This window comes from Rhincodon typus, chromosome 32, assembly GCF_021869965.1.
Source record: "Rhincodon typus isolate 14 chromosome 32, sRhiTyp1.1, whole genome shotgun sequence".
In the NCBI taxonomy this organism is placed as follows: Eukaryota; Metazoa; Chordata; class Chondrichthyes; order Orectolobiformes; family Rhincodontidae; genus Rhincodon; species Rhincodon typus.
Genome location: NC_063363.1, coordinates 4073012 through 4090769, shown reverse-complemented (window position 1 = coordinate 4090769; position 17758 = coordinate 4073012). Strand labels below are relative to the sequence as shown.

At 39.4% G+C, this 17758-nt stretch overlaps 1 protein-coding gene across 3 annotated transcripts in view; it reads left to right on the top strand.

Annotated features, from left to right (window-relative positions):
- Positions 1-17758, top strand: part of sorl1 (sortilin-related receptor, L(DLR class) A repeats containing) — a 161074-nt gene that overhangs the window by 80575 nt on the left and 62741 nt on the right. For all 3 annotated transcript variants that reach the window (XM_048615468.1, XM_020526950.2, XM_048615469.1), the window contains 8 exons: positions 3288-3361; positions 5593-5681; positions 5948-6126; positions 7663-7849; positions 10941-11069; positions 11316-11401; positions 13299-13471; positions 16552-16683. In XM_048615468.1, the coding sequence (XP_048471425.1) occupies positions 3288-3361; positions 5593-5681; positions 5948-6126; positions 7663-7849; positions 10941-11069; positions 11316-11401; positions 13299-13471; positions 16552-16683 (1049 nt within the window). The remainder of the gene's footprint in view (positions 1-3287; positions 3362-5592; positions 5682-5947; positions 6127-7662; positions 7850-10940; positions 11070-11315; positions 11402-13298; positions 13472-16551; positions 16684-17758) is intronic.

The window sequence follows — 17758 nt, the reverse complement described above, 5'->3', positions numbered from 1 at the left end:
AAACAGGACAGTAAGGAAGATTTTACAGATACAGAATAGTGTGGTGCCATATACCATTTGTATGGTTATTTTTGATCTCTCTGCCTATAAATTGTGTTTGCGTTCTTCTCTCGCACTTCACCTGACGAAGGGCCTATGCTGTGAAAGCTTGTGATTTCAAATAAACCTGTTGGACTGTAACCTGGTGTCATGTGACTACTGACCTGATTGTTTATAGATAGTGAGACTTACTGTAAATATCTGTTTACACATTTCTGGCTCGCTTTCTCAAGTACATTTTCCTCCCCCGTTACTTTTTCCTTCACATTTTCTGTATTTTATTCAATCTCCTGAGCTGTCACCTGTCTTTGTACAATTGTAGATAATTTCGAAGCAACCTGTTCAGTGATGTCATTACCTACCTTTTGGTGCAGGTGAGACCTGAACCTGGGCCTCCTGGCTCAGAGGTAGGGATGTTACTATGTGCCACAAGACCCTCTTTGCACATTTATGCTTTTTCTTTGAGTCGGCTGCTGACTTTAACATTTCTTCTCTTTGTCCACAGATAGTAGAGCCATCTCTTGCTATTTTTCTCACATGTTGGAATGTATCCATTTTGTGTATTCTGCCCTTTTATGTAAGGTAGAAGTCTCAGACCTACATTTTTTTCTGTCCAGTCAAACCAATGATAAAATTTTAATCATCTGATTGCTGATTCATTACGAGTTCGTTAATTCTATTTTGTGTTTGGTAGTACAGAACTTAAACAATGCTTTAGGGAGACAAGAAGTTGATGGTTTTCACTTTGCATTTGTTAGAACTAGGCTTCAAGAAACAGACCTCAAAAAAGTCAACATGTAAAACAGCATGAGAAGAGGGTGCCGATCGCTTAGTGCATTACAAGCTTGGAGATGCAGCAAGAACAGTTGCCTGTCAATCATATAACCTTTTGCAGAAATAAAACATGACCCTGAGTCTGACTGTGCTAGATTGGCTATGTTAAAGTACTCATAGTGTCCAGCAATGAGCAGACTAGGTGGATTACCCATGGGAAAGACAGGGTTACAGGGATAGGGCAGGGGAGTGGGTCTGGGCAGGATGCTTTTTGGAGGGTTGGTGTGGACTTAATGGGCTGAATGGCCTGCTTCCACACTGCAGGTTGCACGATGATTCTATGATGACCTTTAATCGGTTGCCAGTATAACCCATGGTGTAGTCCAGATTACTTAATAAATAGTAGATTCAAATCTACTCACCATATAGGTTTGACATGACAGTGTATCAAAATTATCCTGCATGATACAACGATCAAACTGTTACTTGCTGTATATCGTGAAAACTCTCAAAAGGGCTTATATCCACCACTCTTAGCCCTGATCTATCTCCAATTATTCTAGAATGGGGATATTTCTCAAAAGGTTGAACAACAGGTGAAACTAGCTATTTTGTGGTGCTACGACGCTGTAAGACCACAAGAACTAGTTTTCTACACCAACAGGATGCTATTGTCAAGGCAAAACCATGTCCTACCTACCATTCAAGTGAGTAATGTGATATGGGTTTCAGTGCTAGTATGATACCAGGTAAGTAAAAGATAAATTTGCTGAAGTCCTACCGGACCATAGGGCTGCTGTCTCTCATTAGACAGAGACGATGAGTGGTACGTTCAACCGCAGGATCAGCACACCTTGTGTAAGGGGAGAGGTTGAGAAGGAGAATCCTTCGTGGTAACCTCAGCTAGTGCGAGGAGAAGAACCCATGCTATTGGCGTCACTCTGCATGGCTAACTGGCCATTCAGCTAACTGCGCTAACTGACCACCTCCTTGCATTTATCATTTCTCATTATTTATCATCTCTCCCAAAATTGTTTCCACAGCCTGGTTTCCTGAACTTGGGTCATCTCTCTCTGTTGTACTAATAACATTATTGACTAACACAGCCAATGTGTGCCTTTTCCTAGCGTCCTGTCCTTCCTAAATTTCCTTCGAGATTCAGGCCCGAAATGTGTCACTGTTATGGCTGTCATTTCTGAAGCCACACTGGATTTGAAACATACTGTGTTTCTCTCTCCACAGATGCTGCTAGACCTGCTGAGTTTCTTCAGCATTTCCTGATTTTTATCAGGTCATAGATATTTATTTCAATGTGCATTTTCTCTCTGTTTTGTTTTGAATGCTATCTGCATTCAGATACGGAGCTTTTAGTTTTAGCCTTTTGTTCTTTGTGAATGCAAGTTGAATCAGTTGGCTTACCCTCAGATTTGTATTCGCTGTTCTTCACGTCACAGTCTGTATCATTTCCTGTGTTAATACCTTTCTCATTGGCCTTGACTCCTGGATATACCACATCTTCCCAAATTTGATACCGTGACCTGCTATTTACTTAAATTCTCTACTCCCCTAGTCGTTTGATTGGCAACAACACTGATCGTGCCATAAAGATGATCCTATCAGCTCATATGCCTCTTCAACAGTATTGGTGTCAATGCTTCATGAACCAGAACCCACTTCTCCCACACTTTTTTTTTTGTTGCAATGCTTTTTGCTCTCTCCTCTGATTTGACCTATGCCATGTGCATGCAGAGATTATGACTTTGAGTTTCTGTTTATCTTGGCGCTTAGCTCTTCATACTGGCTTTAGTCCTGCCTGTATCTTTAGTATCTACATGGGTCACAATGACTGAACCTACGCTTCCCATTGCATGTTCCTCCCTAGCCCTGTACAGATGTCCCAAGCCCTAGCACTGGGTTGGTGACATAACCATCTGAATGTGTGCTTTGCTGAGAATAGTGACAACCCACCTCACAATACTGTCCTTTATTACCACTGTGTTCCTTGGTATTCTGTAGATGACAAGTGAGAAGGTAATTAATATTTTGCTGCTATCAATATTGATTTAGCAACTTAATGTTGATGAAATGCTTTGAATTCTAAAGCAAAGCAAGTTGCCATTTTTAATAATTGAGGAACCAGGTCCATTGCCTCCAACCTGCTGTTTTCCCGTTCAAGTTATCTTGCTGTTTAGATGAGGTAATTATAAACTTAATGTATTATTATAAGTATAACCTTCGCAGCATTCTGCAGATTTACAGATATGCTATTCCTAGATTAATTGTTTGATCAGTACTTGTTTGATTCATGTACTGATCCTAAACATGTAGTAGGCCATCTTGGAGGAAAGTGTACATAACAATACGTGGATTTCAATACATCTATAACCAGGTATTTTGTTTTGGACTGAGCTGTCATTTATCAAAGGATGCAGCAGTGATTTCATGCCTGTTTCCCTAACTTCTGTGTCCCACAGGTTCCATTGGGAAGAACTTGGCAAACAAACCAAATGTTTATGTCTCAAGTAGTGCTGGAGCTCGATGGCGTGAGGTAATGTGCTTTTGTAAAACTAGTTTTGTTATGTAAAGCTAGCTGCAATGAAAAGAAAACGCTGTTTCAAATTATATCATTCAAAAATTTGCAGAAGTGTTACTTTTAGAATGGGCAAGTAACGGATTATAACAAGAGTGGTTTAATTTTGTATTATTTGATACTAGAGAAGGCATTGCAGTAAAATGCTCCTAATCCTAAATTTGATACTAATTCCACAAAGCAAGATATGGGATCAGAATTAGGCCATTCGGCCCATCAAGTCTGCTTTACCATTTGATCATGGCTGATAGTGGGAAAATCATAAATAGAAAGGATGAAATAAAATAGCTGCTGAAGAATCTGAGAAAGAAGTGTGGGCCAAAAATTGCAGCTTTTAATGTGAGGAAAATGGAAAAGGATGAACTGAACAATAGGTGAAAAGAACAAAGGAAGAGGGGATCGTCTAGAGGAGATACAGAGGATGAAGAAATATCTTGCCTTTTCAATGGAAAATACTTTGAAATCATGTCTGCTGCTGGAAAAAAGGGCAAATGAGATCTTAAAATATATAGTTCCAGAAGGAGAGGCTATATAGAGTATTGTATTGTCCAAATACATCGAGGAGGGCAGCATAGCAAAGAACTTGGAAAACGTACCAGTACATTAATCAGTTTTTGTATTGTTGCAATTAAAGATTGAAGTAATGTAGGTTATTATTTTTTATGGTTTATCTATACATTGGGGGATTAACCCTGTTACTGATTCTAACCTCGAGCTATCTGTGGTAACAATCACGGAAACTGGTGTCTGGATTACTAAGCATTTCACTTTATTACGAAACAACCAATACGCAACCAGTCTAGACAATATCTGCAAATGGTTCTGAATACCACACTGTATTGTTCTCAAAGACAACTGTGTTCATGACCTTTCAAAGAAGAGGAGCAAAGTCCTCCTCCTGGGTAATGTTTAGGCCTTGACCAGTACCATAGGAAAAAGTGGTATCTGATCGTGATCTCATCTCAAGGGAATTTATGAATGTGTGATAAATGTTAGCCTTACAATGCCTCATATTATGAATAAGTAATGTAAATTGTTGTTTGTGGGGAATTGCTGTATGAAAAATGACTTCTGCATTTTCCACATTACAACAGTGGCTACACTGGATGTCCAACACTATATTATTTGACTTACCAAAATATTTTCTTATAGCACAGGAGTCTTGTAGTTCCCAAAATAGGTAAATATTTGTTTAAATCTTCATTTTGTTACCTTAAAAAAAAAAAAAAATAGTTTTGTTGCTAAGCAGTTTTCTGTTTTGGATGATAACAGACTTTCACTGTGCTCAAAAAAGACTTGATTAAAAACCGGAAGAACTGCGGATGCTGTAAATCAGGAAGAAAAACAAAGTTGCTGGAAGAGCTCAGCAGGTCTGGCAGCATCTGTGACGGAAAAAACAGAGTTAACGTTTCGGGTCCGGTGACCCTTCCTCAGAATGTCACCGGAACCGAAACGTTAACTCTGTTTTTTCCTTCACTGATGCTGCCAGACCTGACCTTTTCCAAAGGCGTGGTTAGTTGTACCTACCTTGAGACATCCTGAAGGCTTGAGTATTGCTATAGAAATAAAGGTTCTTCCCTTTACTTTTGCTTTGGCAATTCCAAGCAATAATAATTTCCCAAAACCTAGTGATTTTCTTTTCCTATTCCAAACCCAGACCTAAGAAAGATGATACTAAACTGATGTTTATCATTTAGAGTATTGTTGCAAAGTTTACAGGCTCCTTATTTTATTATCAGTTCACACAGATAATGCTAGTTGAAATGGATTGAAGAGAGGTTGTTCTTTTTACCTTAATCACATACTGTGTCTCCATGGTACTGGAATTCTCTGCTCTGTCAAATTATTCGACTCAGGTTCTAAAAATATGAGTTGCCATAAACCTATTACAGGAAACATTACTGTGCTAGAACAAGGTTTGAGTTTTCCCTGAAAAACAGGTATTTTTCCATTGTTCCTGTGCAGAAGTTAGACTGGAAAAGTTCCTTGGTCTGCCTGATTCACCTTTTTGAAGTGAATGATTTAAAGTGGTGAATGTTTGAGTTGTCAATCCAGTTGCCTGTGTGAGGTGTTCTACTCAAATGCATTTGAAGAGTAATGGGAAAAGTGTATCCAAGTGAAATGGGGCAAAAAAACTAGCATTGTGAAGATGATTTGACTGCATTCTGTCTTTTGTTGTATTTGTTCAGGCCCTTGAAGGTCCCCACTATTATTCTTGGGCTGACCATGGAGGAATCCTGTTAGCAATTCCTCAGGGCTCCCCTACCACTCAACTGAAGTGAGTAAACCAAAGATTGTGTATTTTTTTTCAACTTTTAAGAAAATTACTAGTATTATCTCTTTTGAAAATCTTTATTTTTGATTACTTTTATAATGTCTTTTTTTTTAATTCTTCCCCCTTCCTTTATTGTAGTATTTTTGTATTTTACAATCTGGTATGAAGTTAACGTACAGTAGAGATGTGTCGATATGAAAATGTTTCAGCTGTTTGTAAATAACCAAATGCAACATTGTTTTACTTGTGCAACCACTTTCAACAAAAAGGTACAGTACCAATGAGGGAGAGACATGGAAGATTTTTAACTTCACTGAAAAGACTGTTGTGGTATATGGATTACTTACTGAGCCTGGAGAGAAAAGCACTGTCTTCACAATATTTGGCTCATACGCCCAACAGTCCCATAGTTGGCTAATACTGCAGATCAATACAACATTAGCATTGGGTAAGTTCGTGTTGATCTTTCACTACTTTTTAATGAAATTTCACCCTCTCCTGTTTTTTAAACAGAAAGTTTGGGAAGGAGTATACAGCTTTAAGTACTTGCTAATCCCACATAAAGCATTAATCAAACTTTTCTAATGACTGTGTGTTATTTTTATTTGCTGTTTTTCAGAGTCTATTACACAACCACATGATAGATATTCAAAACAGTGGAATATTCTGTGTTTTATCTTGATGTCCTCGATTGAAGTGGTTTATTGCTTTCTCGCAATGGTTTCAGGCATTAAGTGACTCTGTTATGAAATATTGGGAATGAAAAATACATACAAAACAGGGCTACTGTTGTCGTGATTACCTGGGACTGTCAGTGTGGGTAGGAGCAACAATTAGCAACTTTAGTATTGGCCAAATTTCACCAAGTGCTATAACAAATGTCACTGCTTCATTGTGATATCACTTAAAATGACCGAAGAGAGATGGGGCCAGCAGGAATGGAATGGTAGAAGAAGCTGACAAAAACTGAAGAAAACTCAAGGAGGGCACAGTTTGTTATCTCACCCATCAAACAGTTCCTAGAACAATGAATAAATATTGAAATTGTTGCTGGGAATGGAGGGTTTGAGTTCTAAGGAGAGGCTGGATAGGATGGGACTTTTTTCACTGGAGCATAGGAGGTTGAGGGGTGACCTTCATAGAGGTTTATGAAATTGAGTGATATAGTTAAGGTGAATAGCAGGTATCTTTTCCCTAGGGTGGGGAATTTCTAGCCTGGGGGCAATATTTTTCAGGTGAGAGGAGAAAGATTTAGAAAAGACATGAGGAGCAGTTTTATTTACAGTGGTTTGTGTAGAATGAATTTTCAGAAAAAATGATTGATAAAGTCCAGTTACAACGTTTAAAAGACATTTGGATAAGTACATGCAAAATAAATTATATTCCTACCTTGTATTTTAATGATTTAAGTATTTCTTCTGTATCCATCCAAAAATAAAAGATCTGTTTTTGAAGATTGCACTTAAAAACAGGAATAGGATGGCCAACTCCCTAATTATCTTTAAGTAGATAAACCTTTTTCTCGAATTCAGTGTTAGAATCTACCCTTTAATCTTCTAATTAATGTTTTTTTGCTGACAGGTCCCTGAATAAGAGGAATTGTTTGCGTGTGAATTTAATTCACCCACCCCCTCAACCTGGATCATGAAATCTGTAAAATGAATCTCTCTCCACGTTTTTTTTTGTATTCTTAGAAAATGGCCTGCATATGAGAGTCTGTAGTGCATCTATACAGGAGGAGGCTGACTACCAATTCATATTTATCTACTGTGTCTAAAATTGCCTGTCTTATAGGCTCCATTGGGGACCAGTGTACTCCATAAATAATGTATCAATTCAATCCAGTAACAAAGCCTGTAATCAATTCAACGCCACAGAATTGTGTATCTAGAAGGTGGTTCACAATTGTAAATCCTCTAAAGTACAATACATTATAAGTTTTTAAAATAAAAAATAAGTTCTCTCTTTGTCCCTCCCTGTTAAGGAGTACCTTGTTCTGAGACGGATTACAAACTGTGGTCTCCCTCTGACGAGCATGGGAATGAATGTTTGCTTGGTCGGAAAGTTGTGTACAAGCGAAGAACTCCACATGCCACCTGTTTTAATGGTGAAGACTTTGACAGACCAATTACAGTTAACAACTGCTCCTGTACAAGGGAAGACTATGAATGGTAACTAATTAAATCAAGTTTTTTTTTTTTTTCTTTTTTTAAAAATAAGACTGCCATGACTAGTGATGTAACTACATCAGGCTGCAACTCTGAGTTACTATTTGTCTAGGTTACCAACGTCATTTACATTGAGATACGCCCTATCAGTTCATCCATGACTATTATATTTATTCACTTCAATAATTTGTTGCTCAGTACCTGAGCATTGTTTACTTAATTTAATCAGTTATGTTGTGAATGAATCATGAAGTTGTTTTATTAGTCTGTTCTTGCAGAGGTTTGATGCAAGTCTGTGATATTATAATGCATATGAAATGAATCTCCTAGCTGAGGGAGGCAGACTACCTAATTGTGGTCTTTGCTAGTCTTGAAGGAGGTTGCTTTCTGCAAAGAACCAATTTAAGTGACCCATTTTATATTTTAGATGTTATGGCAAATCATGCATTACTCTTGTTGGCAGACTGCATTATTTGAATGTGTCATGTATTAGAATGCATCACACGCTCTTTCAGGATGCCCATGCAGGTTTAAAAATTCCTGACAACTATTAAGAAATTTTATTTACTTGAATCTAGATTGCTCAATAGTGATAGATCATCCTTTCCGGTGGCTCAGTGGTTAGCACTGCTGCCTCACAGCGCCAGGGACCCGGGTTCAGTTCCACCCTTGGTCGATTGTCTGTGTGGAGTTTGTATGTTCTCCCCGTGTCTGCATGGGTTTCCTCTGGGTGCTCCGGTTTCCTCCCACAGTCCAAAGATGTGCAGGTTAGGCGGATTGGCCATGCTAAATTGCCTGTAGTGTCCAGGGGTGTGTAAATTAGATGGATTAAACATGGGAAATGCCAGGTTACAGGGAATGGGTCTCAGTGGGATGCTGTTCAGAGGGGTGGTGTGGACTTGTTGGGCCGAATGGCCTGTTTCCACACTGTAGGGATTCTATGATAGTTAAGCCAGGAGGATGATAAAGGCTCCAGGTTTGATCTCTGGTATGTCTTGATGGAGCTGATCTCAGCAGGTGATGGTAAGGGTGTTGCAGATGGTCAGGACAGAAAATTGGGTTGGATTTCCCCTAATGGGATTATCACTGACCTGTTAGAATTCTGTACTCCCATACATTGAGGTTATGAAAGAGTTGGATTTGCCAATAATGTCCATAATCGGGGAGGATTGCTGATGTTTGCTGTTTAGGATAATGGAAAAATTGATGTTTCGTTGAAATACCAGAGTAGGCATTATCTGCAGAACTGTATCTGGCGTGCATTGGCTCCTTCATTAGGGCAGAGAGAAATATGGGCAGGAAGAGAATTTAATGAAGTGCTCATTTTGGATTTTAGCAAACGCTTTTTTTTCTTGAAATGCCTGGTTGCATATCAGTATAAATATGACATATAAATTGATGACCATCAATACTGAAAATTAGTAATGTGCTGCCAAGAACTTTTGTGAAACAAGATACTTGTTGAATTTGAAATGACTTGGGAATGTTGAACTCATTATCTAATTGGGAGCAACAGAAGACCATTTGACTCATTGCACCAACTCTTTCATTTGATACGATCATGGCTGATCTGATTTGTGCCCTCTATTCCACTTCCTTGCCTACATGCTTGATTCCTTGTTCATTACAAATTCGATCTACCTTTGCCTCAAAAGCATTTAGTGGCCCAGCCTCCACTGACTCTGAATCCTCTGAAAGAAAACCCACTGTAAGTGGTAAAGTCCCAATTTTTAACTTGTTTGCTCTAGTTCTAGTCTGTCCCACAATTGGAAATTTCCTTTCAGCTTTACCCTGTCAAGTCCATTCAAGGTCTGATTTCAATAAGATCACCTCTCATTACTAACATTGACACAGGCCCAACTAATCCAACTCTTACTCCTAAAATAATCCCATAATTCTACGAATCATTTGAGTGAGCATTGTTATGAACTGTTTCTAAAGTAGTTATTTTCTCCTTTAAATAAGGAGACCAAAACTGCACACTGTAAACTCGATGTGATCTCACCAATACTCTGGAAAACTACAATAAAACATCCCTGCAGTTCTATTGCATTCCCATTTGCAGCAAACACCAACATTCCATTTTCCTTCCTAATGACTTGTTGCACTGCATATTAGCTTTGTATGATATTCTGGACAAGAATACCAAAATCCAAGTATGCCAAATTGATAGGTTCCCTTTCATCTATGTTGGCTTGTTACTACTTCAAAGGACTCTTATGATTAAGTTCAATACGACTTCCTTTTATTGCAACCATGTTGACACTGCCTGTTTGCAATGAAATTATGTGCCCTGCCTGTAATATTCTGAATGATCAGTTCCAGCAATTTCTCTAGAATAGATGTTAAACTAATTGAAGGTGAGTGTAGAACAACAAGTTAGATTATCATAAAATTATTCACTTGTACATTCTATTTTGGAATGGAACCTGGAAGTACTCTTCTACATACACCAAGTAGTGTAAAAATTTGAAAGTCCCTCTTTCTTTTCTTTCTTAAAAAAAAACGTGAATGTTGTAGGCAAGTAGGGCTTTCAAAGGTTTAATTTTATTGTATAATGGTATGGAAGGATAGACGACTAAGGTAAGTAACTGGAATTGAGGTACAAATCATCCATGTTTTAATTGAGGGCAGCGTCTCGGGGTCTAAATTACCTACCACTGTTTTTAAATTGAACAAAATACCCTCTGTTTATTAAGCATTTATTCTACTGCAGACCGATAGGAAAGTAGTTTGTATCAAGTATGTATCTGTGAAACCCCCATTGGATTGCTTTTACTTAATTGTAGGACATAGTGTCTGTTTAGTATTGAGGAAAAGTGAAATGAAATCAGTGGTGGTGGGATTATTTGGGATTTGGAATTAATTTTTGTGCAAGATATGCTTGTATTACAGTGAGAGTTGGTGTTTACTCAAATTATACATATTTTCTGTCTGAAAGCCAAGTATTTCTACATGGTTTCTTGATTATTTTACGTAACAATCCTATATTTATAGCTTGTCTTGCCTGCCTTACTGTTTGCAAACGGTAATTTGTAAAAATGCTTTTAAATTTTCAGTGAATTAATTCATTTTAATGCTTATTTCCTTCTAGTGACTTTGGCTTCAAGCTGAGTGAGGACTTGTCGTCGGAGGTCTGCACCCCTGATCCAGAATTCACGGGCAGTGTGTACGCTCCCCCTGTCCTCTGCCCTGCTGGCTCCACGTACAAGCGAACAAAAGGGTAAATTTTCAGTGATTAGCTTATGATATGTAACTTGTAGAGGAAGGCTAAGGGCATCCTAAAGTGCAATGCATCCAATGAACTAGTTTTTAAAACCTTTGTTACTATTGTAATGTGGATAATTCTAGCCATGTTAAAACTTGACTGAAGATTAGTTTATTTTGGATTTAATGGTTTATTGGAAATGCCTTGTGATTTAATTTTAGTCAAAATGTGATGAGATGTGTATCTTTATTGTTTCTCCAGTTACCGAAAAATTTCAGGTGATACCTGTAGTGGAGGTGATGTTGAGGCTCGTTTAGAGGGTGAAGTGCTGCCCTGTCCTGTGGGAGGTAACTGTTTACTTTTTGTATCTAGGTTTTTTTAAAAAAGTTTATAGTAAGTAATAACCTAGTGCAACAATAATTATTGTTTGGTTTAATTAGCTTTGAATGGAATGTGTTTAGTGGCTGTTTACTGTTGTTGTGTTACCAAAATGTCAGTTGTCATATGTTACCTTTCTTTCTCAGACAAAAGTAATTGCTTAATCTCCTGGATATGACAATGAACTAAGAGTGGATTTGGTGGGAGGAGGGAAGTGGTTATGGTCGTTTGGAGTGGTTTAAGTATTTGTATTGTGCTTTAATTTCTTGATTGGAAGTTGGAGGGTGAGATGCATGAGTTGTCACCCATACAGAATGAATAGTAATTCTCCATTTAAAGGTGGTGAAATACTACATAGAATTGCAGCATGACCAACACAGAACTTCACCTTTTGTGGTCAGCTTTCCATGGAAAAACAGAAACCATTTACAAGACAAAAGTGACAGACTTTCTCCAATTGTTCAGGAGTCTGCAAATGCCCCAACAAAAACATTGAGCAAAAGAAAATTGTGGATTTGAGATCACATTGTAACAGTTGGCAAGATTTGTGTAATTACATGGGGAAGGGTAACGGTCTCACTGTCGTCATAACTAACTGGATCTCTGCAGAGTCGTGTTAATGTAGTTGAAAGAGAAGGCTTATCTATTTTTCTTATGAAATAGTGTGAATGAAAAGTGAGCTAAACAGAATTAAATGGCCAATGTAAAAACACAGCAACTTGCATTTGTGTAGCACCTTTCAATGCAGTATAACATCCCAGGACACTTTACAGGAGCATTATTTAAAAAAATTTAAAATACAACTGCAGAAAGAGATATTAAGGCAGGAGAGCTAAAGCATGGTCACAAAGTGTGCATTTAAAGGTTATGTTAAAGGACAGTAATGAGGTCAAGAGCCACCGAGTTTTAAAGGGGGGAATTCCGGAGCTTGTGGTCAAAGTACCAAATGGCATGGTCACCGGCACTATCCAAATTAAAATCGGAAGTGTACACAAGAAGCTAGGGTTGGAATAGCACAAAGTGATAGAGAAATTTACCAGGTCAAAGAGAGTTGTGACCATGAAGGGCTTTGTAAACTAGAGTGAAAATTTTAAAATCCATGTGTTGCTAGCTGGGAATCACGAAGCTCAGCACGCAGAGGAGTGATGTGTGAATGGGCCTTGATATACTTTAGAATATGGGCTGCAGAATTTTGGATTATCTCAAAGTGTGTGTGAAGATGGGAGACCACCCAATAAATCATTCAAAATGTTGAAGCCTAGAGGTAATAAAGATGTGGGTGAAGATTTTTAGCAGTAGGTGAGCTGACTCAATAGTTGAATTGGACAATTTACAGGGATGGAATTAGACAGCCTTAGTGGATATGTGATCAATACCAGTGTTGCAATGGATGGGGTTTAGCCTTCCACTGTAGTCAGACGAATAGAGTTGATGGCTTGGGAATAGACTTTATGGTGTCACTGAAGCTAGTGCCTATATTTAGTTGGATAAAATTTCTACTCGTGCATCATTAGATGTTGAACATGCAGTATGACAAATTCGGGGCAGTGGAAGAATCAATTGAAGGAGAGCTGATGTTATGATCAATGTTACCTGAAGAACCTGTTATTTTAGGATCATCTAGTTGAGGGGCAGCATATAGATGAGAATTAGGTGAGGTCTATGGAAAGACCATTTAGAGAGGGATAGAAGCAGGCAAACCAAAAGAGCAGGAAGCGAAGAACTTGCATGTGGGAATTAACTTAACAAGTTACAAACGTATTATCCTTAATGAAGCCTTTTTATAATTATTTATTACTGGAGAGTCTATATTCTCTCTCATTTGCATCATCTAAATAGTTAAGGCATTAAAATTTGTTTTTGCAGAGGAAAATGAGTTCCTACTTTATGCTCTCAGGAGCTCTATTCATCGCTATGATCTTTCCAAGGGCACAGATGAGGTACTGCCACTTCAGGGTCTACGAGGCACTGTATCTTTGGATTTTGATTATGAAAACAACTGCATTTATTGGGCAGATATTTCACAGGATATTATCCAGGTGAGCGCATACTGCTCTTAGTCTTAAGGTGAGAGGATAGCAGTATATAAAGTTTAAGGACTTTTTTGAAGTGTGATTTTCTCTATTACGGCCAGCATTTATTTTCTATCCTTAATTCTCCTTGAAGACAGTGGTGAGAAAACCTCTTGAACTGCTGCAGACCACATGGCATTAGTTCTTGGATTTTGACCCAGTGACCACAGATGAATGGTGCTGTGCCCAAGTTGGGATAATCCATGATTTGGAGGGGAGTTTACAGGATCTGGTGTTCCCATGCATCTGTTCCACTTCTCCATAATGATTTGAGAGTTTGGAAAGTATGGTTGAAGAGCTTTGGGAGTTACTGCAATGTATTTTGTGGATGGTACATGCTGATTTGCTTCAATGCAGCAAGTAAATTATATTTTGGTGAAATCTTTTCTAGTAGATTCCCTCTTTTGTAAGCTAGTTGATTTTTCTCACGGATTGTGAGTGCTGTTGGCAAAGGTAGCTTGTATTGCTCGTCCACATTGCCCTTGAAGGTGAGTCACCGCCTTTAATTGCTGCAGTCCATGTGGTATACTACTATCCAGAGGTGTTTGACACAATGGGGTAGTTTGCAGAGGGCAGTTGGAGTTCACCATATTGCTGTGGAACTGTAGACCTGTGGTCAGACGCAGTAAGGAAAGCAGATTTCTTTCCCTGAAAAACATTACATGGATATGAGGAATATTGGATCAGCCTGGATTTATTAAATGGTGAGTGGGCTGAAGGGACTGAATGGTCTACTTCTGTTCCTATTTCTTGTGGTTTTATTAGTGAACTAATTGGGTTTTTAATGTTGACAGGCTGGTATCTGCTTTGTTAATTTAGAGACTAACTTTTTATTTCAAATTTATTGAAATTATTTTAATTTAAAATTTTCCAGTTACTTGGTAGGATTTGAACTCATTTCTCCAGTATATTAGTATGGGTCTCTGGATTACTAATTCAGTAATTTCACCACTGTGCTATTGCACACCTTAATTTCTCTTTTATCCTGTTAATGATCACTTGTTAGATATCTTGCATAGATATTGAGGGAGTTTGAGGTAAAATATGGACAGTTGTTTATTTGGATTGTGAATGTTGCATACTTTGATTCATTTTGAATATTTTAATAAATATCTTGCATGTTCATGTTAGATAATTTCCAATATAATAAAAATGATCCTATTGCGGGTTTAAATAAATTAGACAAGGAAAATCTCCTCCCATTAGCTTTTGGTACAAGATTAGGGGATACAGATTTGAGATTTTGGACAAGGGAAGCGTGAAGAAAAATTTTTCACACCGTGAGTGATAATTACTTGGAAGTTGCTGCCCACCAAGGTGGTGGAAGTGAAAGCAGTCAGCAGCTTCCAGCGGAAGTTGGACGTGCATTTACAAGAAATGATCCCTGTAGTTTAAGTTTGAGTGGGGCAGTGGGACTGACTGGATTGTTCCTTTTGGGGGCTAGCATGAGCTTGTTAAGCTGAATGGCTTCTTCCTGTGGCCTAAAAGATTCCTTTGACTGGCATTTAGTGATCTGTGCATGAAGTGTGTGAAGGGCGGATAACTCCCCAACTCTACCTGCTTGAAAGCTTAACAGATCAAGCACCAATTAAAGACATAAACTGCTGTGCAGTAAACCTCTCATTTGTTCAGGAGTCACACCCCACATGAGGCTGCTGACCAGTCAACCCCTCTAGCCTGCTGGGTGGTCAAGTCATCCAGCCTGGGATGAGTTGAATCCTTTAGGCTGGCTGTCAGTTGCTCATTTACAGACCTTATTTGGTGGTGAGTTGAGAAGGTTTGCTCACGGACCTGCTTTTCCAGTACTTGATTGCTGAGGAAAAAGGAGGGGTCAAGTAACTCTGAGGCCAGTTTGTGCAATTATTTGCCCGTCTCATGACCTGTAGCAAAGACAAAATAATGCTCAAAACCCTGACTCTTAACATGCTATCTGGATCATGTTAACCCCAGATTTTCAGTAACCAGTTTTAATTCTTTTAATATTGTCGAAAACTTTGCATCAATAATTGTCTCATTTGGAGGCAAGACCTGTAACTCCCTTATGAGCGAAATTAGTTTGGCTATGTAAACTTCCATTTTACAAAACTGCATATGCTGAAGGTCGTAAAGGTTGCTGCTACAAAATTTTATTGAACTACTCTACATGCCTAATAACATGATATAAAAGGTCCCTTGATGTATGAGACTTCACAAGATCTGTAGTATTGCACTCTTGTGTTAACATGTGAGTAACTAGTCAAGAGTTGCACTGATGAAAGACAGTTGTAGTGATCTGAGAATGGAGGAAGATCCTGTAACATAGAGGTAGAGAGGCACACCCAGAGGAATGGGGAAAGCAAGGAAGGGAGGGGAAAAAAAGCACAAGTGGATGAACAGAATTTACATACAGAATTTTGTTGGCACGTTAACTGCATTGGTAGCTAATGTTTTGTCACCTTAATCAGGCGTATGGAATCTGACTAGATCTGGGCCGAGTTAGCTGCAGTCCAGCCACGAGTTGTGTTTTCAGAGATTGATACCAGCCATATTTGGAATGCCATATCCCTATTCAGGTTATAGACCATGCACAGATTAATGTCAAGCTTAAATTGGCTTTGAACCACAGATGTTGTGGCTGTTGCCTTGAATCTTGAAACCCCATTGTCACCAGGAAATGAAATTGAATATTTTAGAGGTTGTGTTTAGATGTATGGCACCACAGGTTTTTTGTAAAATCTTTTATTAGATGGATAGCCTGAATTGCAACTTATCATTTCACTTGCAGGGAATAAGCTTGTCTTTACAGTTTTGCTCTCTGGATCTGATGAAAATAATAAGTCCACATTTTCTTTTACTTGTGGGTACCAAAGCATAAGCTTCATCTCAGCATTAATAATGTGGTTTCATATAGGAGTTTACATTTTCAAGACTTGTTGCTGATGTGCAAAAGGGATTGAAAGCCATTTTATGGTAATCCAATAATGCACAGAAACATTCATGTATTTCTTTGTTATATTGTAGTTCTCAACATGTTGAGGTACCTAATCACATTCTTCTTCTCTACTCAGCGCTTGTGCTTAAATGGAAACACTACCCAGGATATAATAATCAAAGATGGTCTACAAACTGTGGAAGCATTGGCCTTTGATCCCATCAGCCAGCTTCTTTACTGGATAGATGCCGGAGCCAAGAAACTCGAGGCAAGTAATATACCGTTTTATTTCAATGTTTATTGCCCATGTCCTATTCAAGCATGGGTTAGAAGCTGAGATAGTAGGAACTGCAGATGCTGGAGAATCCGAGACAACAAGGTGCAGGGCTGGATGAACACAGCAGGCCAAGCAGCATCATAGGAGCAGAGAGGCTGACGTTTCAGGCCTAGACCCTTCATCAGAAAAGGGGGAGGGGAAGGGGATTCTGAAATAAATAGGGAGAGAGTGGGAGGCGGATAGAAGAGGGATAGAGGAGAGGATAGGTGGAGAGGAAACAAACAGGTCGAAGAGGCAGGGATGGAGCCAGTAAAGGTGAGTGTAGGTAGGGAGTTAGGAAGGGGATAGGTCAGTCCAGGGAGGACAGACAGGTCAAGGGGGCGGGATGAGGTTGGTCGGTAGGAGATGGAGGTGCGGCTTGAGGTGGGAGGAGGGGATAGGTGGGAGGAAGAACAGGTTAGGGAGGCAGGGACGAGCTGGACTGGTTTTGGGATGCGGTGGGGGGAGGGGAGATTTTGAAACTTGTGAAATCCACATTGATACCATTGGGCTGCTCCCAGGATGAGGCATTCCACTCCCGTACATCTCAGTTGTCCTCGTTTTTCAAGGACTGTAACTTCCCCACCTCGGTGGTCGAGAACGCCCTCAACCGTGTCTCCCACATCTCCCGCACCTCATCCCTCACACCCCGTCCACGCAATAAGAACCAAAAAAGAATCCCCCTCGTCCTCACGTACCACCCCACCAACCTCCGGATCCAACGCATCATCCTCCGACACTTCCGCCATCTGCAATCCGACCCCACCACCAAAGACATCTTTCCCTCCCCACCCTTATCTGCTTTCCGGAGGGACAACTCTCTCCGTGACTCCCTTGTCCGCTCCGCACTCCCCTCCAGCTCCACCACACCCGGCACTTTTCCCTGCAACCGCAGGAAGTGCTACACCTGCCCCCATACCTCCTCCCTCACCCCCATCCCAGGCCCCAAGAAGACTTTCCACATCAAGCAGATGTTCACCTGCACATCTGCCAATGTGGTATACTGCATCCACTGTACCCGGTGTGG